Below are 18,042 nucleotides of genomic sequence, written 5' to 3'. Positions count from 1 at the left end.
CGACATATCTCTCCCTCAATGCCGTACCGGGAGGCAAGGTCGGTAGCAGAAAGCAGTGAAGGGCCAACTGCGTCCAAAAGCGATCGCACGGGCCGAAATCCCGGGATGACTCGTTTGGTACGACGCTCCAGCGCCGGTGTCTGGAGGTACTGCGTTTTTCTCTCTTGTTCAAACATTCCGTCAGCACTTGCGCAAATGTTCTGGCTCTTCGATACCTAGCCTACCAAAAAAAATTAACATGCTGGTTTTTTTTTTCTTTGTTTTGTTTTTTTTTTTTACCAGCAATTGACATTTCAGTTGATTTTATAGGCATAAACGTAACGTAAGAAGCGTGCGTGTCTGGTCTAGACTTGTCTCAGACAGAGGCGAGAGATGGTTTCATGCAGACTGGGACGCCTAAAATGCTCTGTTGTACCATGGCGGTTCACGAGTGAAGTTGTCTCTCTGGCCTTTCTGTGGACGAATTCCAGGACCTACTGACACAATCTGGGCAAGTTTTGAAAGCTAAAACCTTCAATCGATGCGTTATTTTGCTGCTAGGACTGGGTGGCCCGACACTTATGAAAAAAACTCTGAAATGAGAATCGGGAGTCTTCCCTTGTCATGGAATGGCAGAATTACCCAGAATTCTTTTCGGGCATGAGCGAGGCAACTTAAGAAGCACGAGACTGGCCCTCATCGAATGGCTAAAGCGCGGCGAGAGGAAATGATTTCTAGCCAGATACTCAGGAGTAGGCCTGGTGTGTGCTTTTAACTTAGATTTTGGATTTCTGAAGAAGTTTTTATCATAGAAAATTCACGGCAAAGTTGTGCTTTCATTTCGCTGTAATTCTCGTGTCAAAGAAACGGTATAATAATGTAAATAAGAGAATAACGATATTTATATTTGCAGATTACCTGTCCTCTTACTACGGAAATCAAGCTCTACATCTTTATGCAATAAACGCATTCAAAATTTCCTGGCATTACCTGATAAAAGTATGTTTTTTTTTTTGGTTTTTTGTTTTGAAAAGAGGGTTTTTCTGCTGATATGGAAAATACGTTTTCTCTCCCGTCCCCTTCTTATGCATGATCTTCGCGGAAATTACATTCTGTCCCTCAATAAACCTGGAACAACCAGTTATGGTGTTAGTTCTCTTTTTTCTTACGTATCAGCTAAGTTGCGGAATGTGTTACCTGATTTTATCCGTACCTATGAGTGCACTGGTTTTAAAAGAGAATCCAGGGCCGCATTTTGTACAGCGGCTTTTCTTTTTAATGAGCACATCTTTAAATATTATGTATTTGGTAGTTATCTGTATATGCTATGTATTTTAGCTGTAAATGTAATGTCTCCAAGATATTAGCTCCCGTAGTTATTCGGAAATTCGAGATGAAATAAAGCATGTTACCTTTAGCAGGGCGCATGCGCACACTTTGTAATCTGCGACTCCAGTGCTTACCATATGACAGACAAAATGACTTTTTACTTGAATATATAAGCCATCTAATTGTTACGCTATATTGACAAGGGCGGTTTGGAGCTGTGAGTAGGCGTGGGATTTGTCACATATGGTTTAGGGGCCGACATATCTCTCCCTCAATGCCGTACCGGGAGGCAAGGTCGGTAGCAGAAAGCAGTGAAGGGCCAACTGCGTCCAAAAGCGATCGCACGGGCCGAAATCCCGGGATGACTCGTTTGGTACGACGCTCCAGCGCCGGTGTCTGGAGGTACTGCGTTTTTCTCTCTTGTTCAAACATTCCGTCAGCGCATGCGCAAATGTTCTGGCTCTTCGATAGCTAGCCTACCAAAAAAAATTAACATGCTGGTTTTTTTTTTTGTTTGTTTTGTTTTTTTTTTACCAGCAATTGACATTTCAGTTGATTTTATAGGCATAAACGTAACGTAAGAAGCGTGCGTGTCTGGTCTAGACTTGTCTCAGACAGAGGCGAGAGATGGTTTCATGCAGACTGGGACGCCTAAAATGCTCTGTTGTACCATGGCGGTTCACGAGTGAAGTTGTCTCTCTGGCCTTTCTGTGGACGAATTCCAGGACCTACTGACACAATCTGGACAAGTTTTGAAAGCTAAAACCTTCAATCGATGCGTTATTTTGCTGGTAGGAGTGGTGGCCCGACACTTATGAAAAAAACTCTGAAATGAGAATCGAGAGTCTTCCCTTGTCATGGAATGGCAGATTTAACCAGAATTCTTTTCGGGCATGAGCGAGGCAACTTAAGAAGCACGAGACTGGCCCTCATCGAACGGCTAAAGCGCGGCCAGAGGAAATGATTTCTAGCCAGATACTCAGGAGTAGGCCTGGTGTGTGCTTTTAACTTAGATTTTGGATTTGTGAACAAGTTTTTATCATAGAAAATTCACGGCAAAGTTGTGCTTTCATTTCGCTGTAATTCTCGTGTCAAAGAAACGGTATAATAATGTAAATAAGAGAATAACGATATTTATATTTGCAGATTACCTGTCCTCTTACTACGGAAATCAAGCTCTACATCTTTATGCAATAAACGCATTCAAAATTTCCTGGCATTACCTGATAAAAGTATGTTTTTTTTTTTGGTTTTTTGTTTTGAAAAGAGGGTTTTTCTGCTGATATGGAAAATACGTTTTCTCTCCCGTCCCCTTCTTATGCATGATCTTCGCGGAAATTACATTCTGTCCCTCAATAAACCTGGAACAACCAGTTATGGTGTTAGTTCTCTTTTTTCTTACGTATCAGCTAAGTTGCGGAATGTGTTACCTGATTTTATCCGTACCTATGAGTGCACTGGTTTTAAAAGAGAATCCAGGGCCGCATTTTGTACAGCGGCTTTTCTTTTTAATGAACACATCTTTAAATATTATGTATTTGGTAGTTATCTGTATATGCTATGTATTTTAGCTGTAAATGTAATGTCTCCAAGATATTAGCTCCCGTAGTTATTCGGAAATTCGAGATGAAATAAAGCATGTTACCTTTAGCAGGGCGCATGCGCACACTTTGTAATCTGCGACTCCAGTGCTTACCATATGACAGACAAAATGACTTTTTACTTGAATATATAAGCCATCTAATTGTTACGCTATATTGACAAGGGCGGTTTGGAGCTGTGAGTAGGCGTGGGATTTGTCACATATGGTTTAGGGGCCGACATATCTCTCCCTCAATGCCGTACCGGGAGGCAAGGTCGGTAGCAGAAAGCAGTGAAGGGCCAACTGCGTCCAAAAGCGATCGCACGGGCCGAAATCCCGGGATGACTCGTTTGGTACGACGCTCCAGCGCCGGTGTCTGGAGGTACTGCGTTTTTCTCTCTTGTTCAAACATTCCGTCAGCGCATGCGCAAATGTTCTGGCTCTTCGATACCTAGCCTACCAAAAAAAATTAACATGCTGGTTTTTTTTTTCTTTGTTTTGTTTTTTTTTTACCAGCAATTGACATTTCAGTTGATTTTATAGGCATAAACGTAACGTAAGAAGCGTGCGTGTCTGGTCTAGACTTGTCTCAGACAGAGGCGAGAGATGGTTTCATGCAGACTGGGACGCCTAAAATGCTCTGTTGTACCATGGCGGTTCACGAGTGAAGTTGTCTCTCTGGCCTTTCCGTGGACGAATTCCAGGACCTACTGACACAATCTGGGCAAGTTTTGAAAGCTAAAACTTTCAATCGATGCGTTATTTTGCTGGTAGGACTGGGTGGCCCGACACTTATGAAAAAAACTCTGAAATGAGAATCGGGAGTCTTCCCTTGTCATGGAATGGCAGAATTACCCAGAATTCTTTTCGGGCATGAGCGAGGCAACTTAAGAAGCACGAGACTGGCCCTCATCGAATGGCTAAAGCGCGGCCAGAGGAAATGATTTCTAGCCAGATACTCAGGAGTAGGCCTGGTGTGTGCTTTTAACTTAGATTTTGGATTTGTGAACAAGTTTTTATCATAGAAAATTCACGGCAAAGTTGTGCTTTCATTTCGCTGTAATTCTCGTGTCAAAGAAACGGTATAATAATGTAAATAAGAGAATAACGATATTTATATTTGCAGATTACCTGTCCTCTTACTACGGAAATCAAGCTCTACATCTTTATGCAATAAACGCATTCAAAATTTCCTGGCATTACTTGATAAAAGTATGTTTTTTTTTTGGTTTTTTGTTTTGAAAAGAGGGTTTTTCTGCTGATATGGAAAATACGTTTTCTCTCCCGTCCCCTTCTTATGCATGATCTTCGCGGAAATTACATTCTGTCCCTCAATAAACCTGGAACAACCAGTTATGGTGTTAGTTCTCTTTTTTCTTACGTATCAGCTAAGTTGCGGAATGTGTTACCTGATTTTATCCGTACCTATGAGTGCACTGGTTTTAAAAGAGAATCCAGGGCCGCATTTTGTACAGCGGCTTTTCTTTTTAATGAACACATGTTTAAATATTATGTATTTGGTAGTTATCTGCATATGCTATGTATTTTAGCTGTAAATGTAATGTCTCCAAGATATTAGCTCCCGTAGTTATTCGGAAATTCGAGATGAAATAAAGCATGTTACCTTTAGCAGGGCGCATGCGCACACTTTGTAATCTGCGACTCCAGTGCTTACCATATGACAGACAAAATGACTTTTTACTTGAATATATAAGCCATCTAATTGTTACGCTATATTGACAAGGGCGGTTTGGAGCTGTAAGTAGGCGTGGGATTTGTCACATATGGTTTAGGGGCCGACATATCTCTCCCTCAATGCCGTACCGGGAGGCAAGGTCGGTAGCAGAAAGCAGTGAAGGGCCAACTGCGTCCAAAAGCGATCGCACGGGCCGAAATCCCGGGATGACTCGTTTGGTACGACGCTCCAGCGCCGGTGTCTGGAGGTACTGCGTTTTTCTTTCTTGTTCAAACATTCCGTCAGCACTTGCGCAAATGTTCTGGCTCTTCGATACCTAGCCTACCAAAAAAAATTAACATGCTGGTTTTTTTTTTCTTTGTTTTGTTTTTTTTTTTACCAGCAATTGACATTTCAGTTGATTTTATAGGCATAAACGTAACGTAAGAAGCGTGCGTGTCTGGTCTAGACTTGTCTCAGACAGAGGCGAGAGATGGTTTCATGCAGACTGGGACGCCTAAAATGCTCTGTTGTACCATGGCGGTTCACGAGTGAAGTTGTCTCTCTGGCCTTTCTGTGGACGAATTCCAGGACCTACTGACACAATCTGGGCAAGTTTTGAAAGCTAAAACCTTCCATCGATGCGTTATTTTGCTGGTAGGACTGGGTGGCCCGACACTTATGAAAAAAACTCTGAAATGAGAATCGGGAGTCTTCCCTTGTCATGGAATGGCAGAATTACCCAGAATTCTTTTCGGGCATGAGCGAGGCAACTTAAGAAGCACGAGACTGGCCCTCATCGAATGGCTAAAGCGCGGCCAGAGGAAATGATTTCTAGCCAGATACTCAGGAGTAGGCCTGGTGTGTGCTTTTAACTTAGATTTTGGATTTGTGAACAAGTTTTTATCATAGAAAATTCACGGCAAAGTTGTGCTTTCATTTCGCTGTAATTCTCGTGTCAAAGAAACGGTATAATAATGTAAATAAGAGAATAACGATATTTATATTTGCAGATTACCTGTCCTCTTACTACGGAAATCAAGCTCTACATCTTTATGCAATAAACGCATTCAAAATTTCCTGGCATTACTTGATAAAATTATGGTTTTTTTTTGGTTTTTTGTTTTGAAAAGAGGGTTTTTCTGCTGATATGGAAAATACGTTTTCTCTCCCGTCCCCTTCTTATGCATGATCTTCGCGGAAATTACATTCTGTCCCTCAATAAACATGGAACAACCAGTTATGGTGTTAGTTCTCTTTTTTCTTACGTATCAGCTAAGTTGCGGAATGTGTTACCTGATTTTATCCGTACCTATGAGTGCACTGGTTTTAAAAGAGAATCCAGGGCCGCATTTTGTACAGCGGCTTTTCTTTTTAATGAACACATCTTTAAATATTATGTATTTGGTAGTTATCTGTATATGCTATGTATTTTAGCTGTAAATGTAATGTCTCCAAGATATTAGCTCCCGTAGTTATTCGGAAATTCGAGATGAAATAAAGCATGTTACCTTTAGCAGGGCGCATGCGCACACTTTGTAATCTGCGACTCCAGTGCTTACCATATGACAGACAAAATGACTTTTTACTTGAATATATAAGCCATCTAATTCTTACGCTATATTGACAAGGGCGGTTTGGAGCTGTGAGTAGGCGTGGGATTTGTCACATATGGTTTAGGGGCCGACATATCTCTCCCTCAATGCCGTACCGGGAGGCAAGGTCGGTAGCAGAAAGCAGTGAAGGGCCAACTGCGTCCAAAAGCGATCGCACGGGCCGAAATCCCGGGATGACTCGTTTGGTACGACGCTCCAGCGCCGGTGTCTGGAGGTACTGCGTTTTTCTCTCTTGTTCAAACATTCTGTCAGCACATGTGCAAATGTTCTGGCTCTTCGATACCTAGCCTACCAAAAAAAATTAACATGCTGGTTTTTTTTTTTCTTTGTTTTTTTTTTTTTTTACCAGCAATTGACATTTCAGTTGATTTTATAGGCATAAACGTAACGTAAGAAGCGTGCGTGTCTGGTCTAGACTTGTCTCAGACAGAGGCGAGAGATGGTTTCATGCAGACTGGGACGCCTAAAATGCTCTGTTGTACCAAGGCGGTTCACGAGTGAAGTTGTCTCTCTGGCCTTTCTGTGGACGAATTCCAGGACCTACTGACACAATCTGGGCAAGTTTTGAAAGCTAAAACCTTCAATCGATGCGTTATTTTGCTGGTAGGACTGGGTGGCCCGACACTTATGAAAAAAACTCTGAAATGAGAATCGGGAGTCTTCCCTTGTCATGGAATGGCAGAATTACCCAGAATTCTTTTCGGGCATGAGCGAGGCAACTTAAGAAGCACGAGACTGGCCCTCATCGAATGGCTAAAGCGCGGCCAGAGGAAATGATTTCTAGCCAGATACTCAGGAGTAGGCCTGGTGTGTGCTTTTAACTTAGATTTTGGATTTGTGAACAAGTTTTTATCATAGAAAATTCACGGCAAAGTTGTGCTTTCATTTCGCTATAATTCTCGTGTCAAAGAAACGGTATAATAATGTAAATAAGAGAATAACGATATTTATATTTGCAGATTACCTGTCCTCTTACTACGGAAATCAAGCTCTACATCTTTATGCAATAAACGCATTCAAAATTTCCTGGCATTACTTGATAAAAGTATGTTTTTTTTTTGGTTTTTTGTTTTGAAAAGAGGGTTTTTCTGCTGATATGGAAAATACGTTTTCTCTCCCGTCCCCTTCTTATGCATGATCTTCGCGGAAATTACATTCTGTCCCTCAATAAACCTGGAACAACCAGTTATGGTGTTAGTTCTCTTTTTTCTTACGTATCAGCTAAGTTGCGGAATGTGTAACCTGATTTTATCCGTACCTATGAGTGCACTGGTTTTAAAAGAGAATCCAGGGCCGCATTTTGTACAGCGGCTTTTCTTTTTAATGAACACATCTTTAAATATTATGTATTTGGTAGTTATCTGTATAGGCTATGTATTTTAGCTGTAAATGTAATGTCTCCAAGATATTAGCTCCCGTAGTTATTCGGAAATTCGAGATGAAATAAAGCATGTTACCTTTAGCAGGGCGCATGCGCACACTTTGTAATCTGCGACTCCAGTGCTTACCATATGACAGACAAAATGACTTTTTACTTGAATATATAAGCCATCTAATTGTTACGCTATATTGACAAGGGCGGTTTGGAGCTGTGAGTAGGCGTGGGATTTGTCACATATGGTTTAGGGGCCGACATATCTCTCCCTCAATGCCGTACCGGGAGGCAAGGTCGGTAGCAGAAAGCAGTGAAGGGCCAACTGCGTCCAAAAGCGATCGCACGGGCCGAAATCCCGGGATGACTCGTTTGGTACGACGCTCCAGCGCCGGTGTCTGGAGGTACTGCGTTTTTCTCTCTTGTTCAAACATTCTGTCAGCACATGTGCAAATGTTCTGGCTCTTCGATACCTAGCCTACCAAAAAAAATTAACATGCTGGTTTTTTTTTTCTTTGTTTTGTTTTTTTTTTTACCAGCAATTGACATTTCAGTTGATTTTATAGGCATAAACGTAACGTAAGAAGCGTGCGTGTCTGGTCTAGACTTGTCTCAGACAGAGGCGAGAGATGGTTTCATGCAGACTGGGACGCCTAAAATGCTCTGTTGTACCAAGGCGGTTCACGAGTGAAGTTGTCTCTCTGGCCTTTCTGTGGACGAATTCCAGGACCTACTGACACAATCTGGGCAAGTTTTGAAAGCTAAAACCTTCAATCGATGCGTTATTTTGCTGGTAGGACTGGGTGGCCCGACACTTATGAAAAAAACTCTGAAATGAGAATCGGGAGTCTTCCCTTGTCATGGAATGGCAGAATTACCCAGAATTCTTTTCGGGCATGAGCGAGGCAACTTAAGAAGCACGAGACTGGCCCTCATCGAATGGCTAAAGCGCGACCAGAGGAAATGATTTCTAGCCAGATACTCAGGAGTAGGCCTGGTGTGTGCTTTTAACTTAGATTTTGGATTTGTGAACAAGTTTTTATCATAGAAAATTCACGGCAAAGTTGTGCTTTCATTTCGCTGTAATTCTCGTGTCAAAGAAACGGTATAATAATGTAAATAAGAGAATAACGATATTTATATTTGCAGATTACCTGTCCTCTTACTACGGAAATCAAGCTCTACATCTTTATGCAATAAACGCATTCAAAATTTCCTGGCATTACTTGATAAAAGTATGTTTTTTTTGGTTTTTTGTTTTGAAAAGAGGGTTTTTCTGCTGATATGGAAAATACGTTTTCTCTCCCGTCCCCTTCTTATGCATGATCTTCGCGGAAATTACATTCTGTCCCTCAATAAACCTGGAACAACCAGTTATGGTGTTAGTTCTCTTTTTTCTTACGTATCAGCTAAGTTGCGGAATGTGTAACCTGATTTTATCCGTACCTATGAGTGCACTGGTTTTAAAAGAGAATCCAGGGCCGCATTTTGTACAGCGGCTTTTCTTTTTAATGAACACATCTTTAAATATTATGTATTTGGTAGTTATCTGTATAGGCTATGTATTTTAGCTGTAAATGTAATGTCTCCAAGATATTAGCTCCCGTAGTTATTCGGAAATTCGAGATGAAATAAAGCATGTTACCTTTAGCAGGGCGCATGCGCACACTTTGTAATCTGCGACTCCAGTGCTTACCATATGACAGACAAAATGACTTTTTACTTGAATATATAAGCCATCTAATTGTTACGCTATATTGACAAGGGCGGTTTGGAGCTGTGAGTAGGCGTGGGATTTGTCACATATGGTTTAGGGGCCGACATATCTCTCCCTCAATGCCGTACCGGGAGGCAAGGTCGGTAGCAGAAAGCAGTGAAGGGCCAACTGCGTCCAAAAGCGATCGCACGGGCCGAAATCCCGGGATGACTCGTTTGGTACGACGCTCCAGCGCCGGTGTCTGGAGGTACTGCGTTTTTCTCTCTTGTTCAAACATTCCGTCAGCGCATGCGCAAATGTTCTGGCTCTTCGATACCTAGCCTACCAAAAAAATTAACATGCTGGTTTTTTTTTTCTTTGTTTTGTTTTTTTTTTTACCAGCAATTGACATTTCAGTTGATTTTATAGGCATAAACGTAACGTAAGAAGCGTGCGTGTCTGGTCTAGACTTGTCTCAGACAGAGGCGAGAGATGGTTTCATGCAGACTGGGACGCCTAAAATGCTCTGTTGTACCATGGCGGTTCACGAGTGAAGTTGTCTCTCTGGCCTTTCTGTGGACGAATTCCAGGACCTACTGACACAATCTGGGCAAGTTTTGAAAGCTAAAACCTTCAATCGATGCGTTATTTTGCTGGTAGGACTTGGTGGCCCGACACTTATGAAAAAAACTCTGAAATGAGAATCGGGAGTCTTCCCTTGTCATGGAATGGCAGAATTACCCAGAATTCTTTTCGGGCATGAGCGAGGCAACTTAAGAAGCACGAGACTGGCCCTCATCGAATGGCTAAAGCGCGGCGAGAGGAAATGATTTCTAGCCAGATACTCAGGAGTAGGCCTGGTGTGTGCTTTTAACTTAGATTTTGGATTTGTGAACAAGTTTTTATCATAGAAAATTCACGGCAAAGTTGTGCTTTCATTTCGCTGTAATTCTCGTGTCAAAGAAACGGTATAATAATGTAAATAAGAGAATAACGATATTTATATTTGCAGATTACCTGTCCTCTTACTACGGAAATCAAGCTCTACATCTTTATGCAATAAACGCATTCAAAATTTCCTGGCATTACTTGATAAAAGTATGTTTTTTTTTTGGTTTTTTGTTTTGAAAAGAGGGTTTTTCTGCTGATATGGAAAATACGTTTTCTCTCCCGTCCCCTTCTTATGCATGATCTTCGCGGAAATTACATTCTGTCCCTCAATAAACCTGGAACAACCAGTTATGGTGTTAGTTCTCTTTTTCCTTGCGTATCAGCTAAGTTGCGGAATGTGTTACCTGATTTTATCCGTACCTATGAGTGCACTGGTTTTATAACAAAACTGTTCGATTAGAAAAACTGGTCAGACACAAGGTCGACGGGACCTCAATTTCTGTCATAAAATATTGAAGATACTCTGTAATCCTACTGGGTAAACAGGAATATTTGCTGATTAACTTGAACATGACAAAAAATAAATAAATAATTATGGAAATTTAAGGATTATGCCGTAATTAGCATCTGAGATAAGTCTCCCATAAACGATTTAGCAAAAAAAATGAAACTCCGTGTAATTCACAGGAACCAAGAAAACACGATCGACGAAACTTACGCCATTTTATCAAGGACAAGTCGAGGGAAATACCCCTAAATACCGGGATCATTTTCAGCGTTTTTGAATCTCCTATGAAAAATATCCGTATGTAACCTGGTCCTTAAAAGACGCACTCCGAGATATTAACTAACCATTGATTAAGCAAACTTCTGATAAGTGCGTCCATAAATATAAAAAAATCTAAAATATTGACTCCCTAGTTAAATTAATTTAATTAATCAAGACAGCCAAGGCTTGATAGAACCGCTGCAAACCGTTCATTTGCCTCGTTAAACGAGTGTCCACCTCTCCAACCCGCACCCAGACAAATAGGGAGCTTTAGCAACGACAACGGCGACGGCAACGAGAACGTCACAAATTTGCATATTTAGAGGGCAAAAACAAATTGCTTTGCACGCCCTGCACGTGCGTTTTTCATTTTTGTCCATTTCTTTGCCGTCGTCAGCAAAGCAACAACGTGAAATTACCAAGTTTGAAGTGTTGTGGAGAACGTCAGCACCCGGAGATAAATTTTCATTTTTCTCCCCTAAATTAAGCGCCGCTCGTAATGGTTTCACCGGGGTTTCATTCGTGAGGGACTGAAACACCTTTGTCATATTAAAAGGCTTGAAATAGTCGCGAAGTGATCGCAATAACGTTAATTTATGTTTTTACATGACGTTCTCGTTGCCGTTCCCGTCGTCGTTGCTAAAGCTCCCTAATATGAAACAACCTGGCAGAGAGCTATTACTCACAGGTAACCCAGGCTCACTGTGTGTGCCACATAGGTAAATATAGAGAACATATGAGGCGAAGTTTAGGTCTGGAAACTCATATACGTCTGTAAATCGGCATTTTTCTAATGAGGTTAGTCTTAAGTCAGTCATACAAGAGACATCAATTTAAGAACGTTGCTGGCTTTATTTCAGGTATTCACTGAACCTTTATGTGTTTGACCAAAAATAAAGTACCGGTATGTTGTTTAATCTTGCCCTTGTTCATAAATTATACCTAATATATATACGCACTTCTCCGGTTCAACACGACAAAGATGTCAACCGAAGAAAAGGTTACATCAGACCAGTAAAACCGTAGGAAAAGTTTGTGAGCCTTCAAAGATGCTATAAACCAAAACAATTATTATTGGTCATCCCTGAATGAACAGCTTCCTTGAATCTTCATTTGATCATGACGAAGGTACGACTACCTGCTTCAAAGTCGTCGGAATTCGTTTCCAGTGGACTAATATCAGCTTTTACCGTTATAAGAATAACATAAATTTGATTCTAGTAGATGATAACGACTTACTTATTTATCTGAATACGCGCATCCATCGTTGCATTTATAGACGTGGCGAGAGGAAAAGTGGCAAAAGTTCTCTAAAGGCGGGTGAAATCCTGCCGCCTTGAATGACTGCCCCTGGGTCTTCAAGAAAGGAAACGAAATGATTTTAAGAGAGAAAAAAAGGCTTGAATGGGTGATTTCTATTGGCCGAACTAACAAGTTAACCGAGAGCTGATAAATTGGCTGGTTGCGGTGTGCGCAAGTGATATTAGAGAGATCAAGCATGGCGTTTACTTGACACGGCAAACGCAAAACGATGGGCTGCTAATTTTCATAAAAGCATAAAAATTATGTTATTCTAACTTGTCTCAGCTCTCTCTTTGGAAAAGTTACTTGATATCTGCTGCTAACGCGCAAGAAATTAGCTCATATGAAACGAGTTTCTTCCATTTTTGGCAAAACACAAATTTTCGTCTGCCGGGCTCTCAGCACTTGCCATAAAACCTTGAAAATCAGTAATATTCCCTATATTCTTTCTTTATTATTCTCTAGTCTCAGTGATATTTACGCTTTCATTATAGATCTATCCTTCCCTTCTAGTGCTTGTTCATTAACTGTGGATAAACGGCAAGAAATCGGCGTTAAAATGAAATTGCTTTCCTCGAGTTTTTCTTCGCGAGTTTCTCTGTACACAGCTAGCACTGAGCCCTTCACAAACCCGGCTCCACGGACTTGGATAACGATTCCGAAAATATCGTACCCATATAAAATTTATCTTCTTCTTAAAGATAAAGAAAGAGAAATGTGTTCATCGATAACATGTGGCAAATGAGCACAGTCTCACGGTGCTCACGTTTGGCAAAGCATGTCGGCCTACACTCGAATTCGCGACAATTTTCTTGTTGTATTTTTATCAATATTAATTTTTCTAAAATTAGCTCAATCCCTACCTAAAGAAGGTATAAAATCAGTTTCTTTTTGCATGAATTCAATCAAGTTCTTCTCGCCGAGAACAAGATGTCTTTGTTGATCTCGCTATTCGTGGGTTCATTTTTATTTTGCGGTGGCCTTGGTAAGTCTGCATTGGTTATCACTTCTGGACCTTTATACCCCAAAATACCCCAAAAATAAGCAACCTTTAAAGCTTTTCTTCACTTCTTCGCTTCATTGATTTCTTTTTTTTTTTTTTATTTCCTCCGGTTTTCAGAAGCTCGCGTTGAGGATACTGTTACTCTGAGCGCCGAAAACAAGAATTTTTCAGCGTCAGAGATAAACAGGTCGAAGATCAAATCAGTCTTCAAGGAAAATGGATACGAGATAAACGAGGTTCAGGCAACGTCGAGGGATAGGCGCGGGAAGAAGTTTCATGACACGGCCATTATTATCTCCGGGCCGAAAGCCCCATGCTCTGAAGCGGCAAACGAAATCAGTGCGATGAAAGCCCAGCTGCACAAGGCAATCGAAAATCAGAAATCGGGTATGAATTGTGTTTACAAGCACCATAGAGGTTTAAGTATCAGTTAAATTGCGACTTCTGAAAACACCGAATTGGATTGTTCCGTTCAGTTTAGTCAAATCCAAAAATCGATAAATCACACACCTCGAGCTACCGTAAACACTATTTCTTAAGAACAATGTTATAAAATGTCCTTAATTTAGTCCGCTTGCAGTTTATTTCTCAACGTGAAGGCTAAAGCGAGGAAGCAGACATTCCCTCAAAAACGCAATAACGACTAGAATCTTTGAAGAATCTCCCCAATCATAATTATCGGATTTGAAATTAGTCAGTAAACGAGCCGGGTAAACGAGTAGCCTGATTCTCAGACGTCCGAGGACGTTCGCGGCCACTTCGCTTCCCCCGGAGAGAAGCGAAGTGAACAAGCTAGTAAACGAGCCACTTTTGTGAATTCAGAAAATCGAAATTTCCTTTTTGGCAACTTAGAACTAGGTCGTGGCGATGGTTTGCGAACAGCTGGAAATGTTCGTTTCAAAACTGATTTACCAAGTGATTAATGATGGCAAAAGGACTGAGTGGAGTACAATTCGGTCTGTGAATCATACGAGTGATAGCAGCGGGAGTCCTATTTGTTTATCACGAGTATCATTACAGACAGAATCCACCACACGAAGTTCCCTTACCAATTAATCATAAAAATTACAGTTTGCCAGAAAAGAAGAAGAACCAAGTTTGGAAAGAAAGGGAAACTTTGCATTAAAAGACTGACAAAGGAGGTGTAAATTGTTTAACGTCGCTCTGAAAGAAAGAAGGAAAGAAAGAATGCCTCAATTTAGGAGTCTGTATATCTGTTTCTACGGTGATTGAAACCAAGGATGTGATTGGTTGATTTAAACTACAACTTTGAATGTGATAGATTGGTTTAAACTACACCAACTAAACAACTACTCTCCTTCCGAAAAATAGCTATTTTTCGGAGGGAGAGAAGCGACGACCGGAAATGCGTCTGCTGTTCGCAGGCTAACTTTGAACTGTCCGACAACAACTTGGCAAGTGAATTAGTGGAAAATAGGAGTTTTTTAACTAATCACAATCGAGGAAATTGTAGTTTTTATGATCAATGCTAGTAAGTGGCAATGAAATCATCTTTTATCCTCACTTTTTCCTTTTACTTTTGATAGCTCACAAGATATCTGCTTTGTTCAATCACCTACTGAAGGATCTTGAGCAACAAAACACTAATGGCAAGATGTGCAAGATGTCTGTCAAAATCTTGTTTACAAAAGCCCTCCGCAATCGCGTGCGCGCCAAAAGGTGGTGGGGGGGAGGGTCAGATAGCGAAAGCAGTTCAAGTTCGAGCTCAACAACGACCACAACCTGCATCGGTGTCTCGATCACAACTGAAACCAAGTCGCAATCACAAAGTGGATAGATAGATCTTGCTCGCAAACTGCAGTCACCTCCATTTACAGGAAACTAATAACCTTGTAAATTGATTCAAATGGTCAATAAAAGGTGTTTCTGAAACCCAAGTATTTTTGAATATTGGTCTTTAATTTACAATATTTCTACCCAGAGATGACAGGGAGGATTTCAAGACAGATTTCATAACAATTGGCCTTGTTTTACTAGTCTTGCTATTCTCTTTGATGTCATCTGCGATCTATTATTAAGGAACTTAAGAAACGACAACGGCGACGGATACGAGTACGTCACAAATTTGCATATTTAGTGGGCAAAAACAATAGCTTTGCACGCTCCGTACGTGCGTTTTTCACTTTTGTCCATGTTTTTGCCGTCGTCAGCAAAAGGACAATGTGAAATAGACAAATTTGAGGTTTGTTGAAGAACGTCAACACTTGAGGATAAAATTGCGTCTTCTCCCCTAAATTTAAACGCCGTTCCGACAATGTCATTCTCAAGGAATTATCACAACCTTACAAAGCAAAGCAGTTTGTGACGTCATTATTGAAGAAGAAAGTTTTTGTTGAATGGAATAATGGCGACCAGTAGCCGAACTTTGAAATTTTGAAGCTTGAATTAAATAATTTTTACAAAGATCGCATTTCTTATTGCATTTTGAACAACCCCCATTTTCTTCTCTTGGATTTCTACAAGAGGTTACCTGAAATTTGGATGGCGCTAACAACTCCTTAAGATTTTTAGTTCTACGATAAGCGGGAAAAATTGACTTGGACGGAAAAATTTCTTTGACTTCTGGTGAAGATTGCAATAGATGAAAGTGATTTTTAATGACTTTTTGGATATCTGGCAAAATTGGATTGTAGTCAAGCACCAGTGGAAAAACTTTCTTATCTGGTTTGACCTTTTTGCTCAAAAGTTCAGATCTAGATATACTGAGAGCTTTGTCGAACTGTTTATCGACAAGCTCCGCCGGATAATTTTGAGATTTCAAATATCCTTTGTATTCCTTACACCTATTTTGAAGAAAGTCGTTGGTAGAACAATTGCGTTTGATTCTTAAAGCTACCCCAAAGGGGACTGCTCTTTTGCAATGTGAGGGATGTGAACTCGAAAAAGGTAGATAGAGGTGGCTATCGGTGGGTTTAGCATAAACATCAGTGCTAATAAACCCGTTACAAAAATGCAACGTGAGATCAAGGACATTCAAAATGTTATTTATTTGGCCACTTGTGCCAAATGCAACCTGCAAAACTCTGACCAGGGTGGGAATTGAAGTTTTTCTCTGTCCGTGTATGGGTCCATTACCATCAGTAGGGCTAACGCTCACATGGTTCATATGGGATAGAAATATAGCACTTCACATTACACTCTATTCAGTTAACTCTGTTTAAAATATAAGTGCTACACGGCCAACGTTTGTATAAACGTAACCTTTCCTTTTACTTAATCTCAGCCTGGGTATGTTCTTAGCACGTTCTTAAAATTGAGTTCAATCTCAGCCTCGTTGTTCTTATAAAAAAGGTTCTAATATGAAAAAAGAGTGTAGCCATTATCTTCTATATACATGGCTGCTTGGGATGAAATTTATCTTTTCATGTTGAACTCAATATGTCAGAATATAAAGTTCGTATCTCTGCTCACCCATGTGGGCAAATACAATGGTAACTTACTCAACTACTGCTAATGATTGACTCCCAGATGAACACGCTCCATTCTTTGCCAATCTGTTCCATAGCCACTGACACAGTGAACGGCAGCACGCGGGAGAGGAAGATTCGTACAGCTTAAATTGCCCGTTTCCATTTCCGCCGAACACTTCAGGGACTGGGTGGGTGTCGAGAATGAACAGCCTTTTATCAATGCATCCGACAAGAAGCGAAAGTGGCTCACATGTGTAAATGGAAAGAAGGTTTTGTGTGTGTGTGTCAGCTCTTTTATTTTCTGTTGTAGTCTGTCACGACTGATTTGTGAAAAAACGCCTTCCCCATACGGCAACTCTTCTGTAAACGATAAATTGTTCCGCAAATGCTTATTGTCCCTCATTAATTTGTTAGCGTCCACAACTGTATACAAGGACGATATGTCGCGAATTTTGTTAAGCTCTTGAGGATAACTGGCAATTACACTTGTGGCTACGCGTGGAATCTCTTTCAGCTTTTTTTCCGCGGAGATGCTTATGAGGGTATTGCATACTTTTGGAGCCAGGAAAACACAGGCGTTGATGGCATCGTTAAGGACTGTCATACCCGCAGGAAGAGGACTGATAGAAACTCCGTCAGATAACACCTTTGCAACTTTGTAGTCTCCAGCCTCTAATGCATTGCTTTGGCTAACGGACAGATTGATATTTTCACAAAGCGATGGTAAACTGCCTTCAAGAGTAGCGATGGCATCTCCCATGGAACAAGTTCTTTTCTTAATGTCAAATTCTGTGAATGCTTCGTGTACATTAAGAACATTATTCCATACAGTCGCCTGCTGCACTTCGTACTTTTCAGTGTACAATGGACGCCGAAAACGTCGTATAATTTCCCGCAGACAATCCATAATATCTTTGAATGGATTCGATGATCTTTCTTTCAAAAGTTCTTCCTTGTACGGGTAATGTAGGGCAGGGTTGGTAAGCACGAAAAGCACCACACCATATGCCCAGGTGTCTACGGCTTTAAGCTGCTCTAATGTAGCTTGCTGTGGTCGAAGTTCCGGCAGCAAAACTTCAGGTGCCATGTATGCTGGGCTTCCTCTATCGAGATGCTGTACTTTCGAGGAGAGAAGAGATTGCGTTTGAATCATCGTAGATCTTCCTTCCCCGAAGTCTGCAATTTTGCAAACAACGGGCTGATCGTTCCACATGAACTCCAATTCATCTCCGTGCATGTGCGTGTAATGTTGGTTGCTTACCAGGATGTTTGCCGGTTTTAAATCTCTATGCACAATGTCATTATCGTGAAGATATTTCAATCCAACTGCGACATCCTTTGCGATGACAGGGACAACTTGCTCAAACCCATTGAAATCATGCTGTGAGTGAACGTGG

General features: G+C 40.9%; 1 protein-coding gene across 1 annotated transcript; it reads left to right on the top strand.

Annotated features, from left to right (window-relative positions):
* The first annotated feature begins 13,132 nt into the window (after window positions 1-13,132).
* Window positions 13,133-15,109, top strand: LOC137967584 (uncharacterized). Its single transcript, XM_068814095.1, has 3 exons — window positions 13,133-13,196; window positions 13,332-13,601; window positions 14,762-15,109. Exons 1-3 carry the CDS (start codon window positions 13,142-13,144, stop codon window positions 15,010-15,012), a joined length of 576 nt encoding a protein of 191 aa, XP_068670196.1. The 5' UTR covers window positions 13,133-13,141; the 3' UTR covers window positions 15,013-15,109.
* The last annotated feature ends 2,933 nt before the right edge of the window (window positions 15,110-18,042 follow it).

Source organism: Montipora foliosa, chromosome 8 (assembly GCF_036669935.1).
Source record: "Montipora foliosa isolate CH-2021 chromosome 8, ASM3666993v2, whole genome shotgun sequence".
NCBI lineage: Eukaryota > Metazoa > Cnidaria > Anthozoa > Scleractinia > Acroporidae > Montipora > Montipora foliosa.
Note: the sequence above shows the minus strand (reverse complement) of the source record. Positions and strands in the feature narration are given on the sequence as shown.

Bases quoted from the DNA above. Each gene is read 5' to 3' on its own strand.
- LOC137967584 (XM_068814095.1), top strand. From the start codon at position 13,142: ATGTCTTTGTTGATCTCGCTATTCGTGGGTTCATTTTTATTTTGCGGT. The intron at 13,197-13,331 runs GTAAGTCTGCAT...TCCGGTTTTCAG, and splicing joins TTTATTTTGCGGTGGCCTTG to AAGCTCGCGTTGAGGATACT. The intron at 13,602-14,761 runs GTATGAATTGTG...TACTTTTGATAG, and splicing joins AATCGAAAATCAGAAATCGG to CTCACAAGATATCTGCTTTG.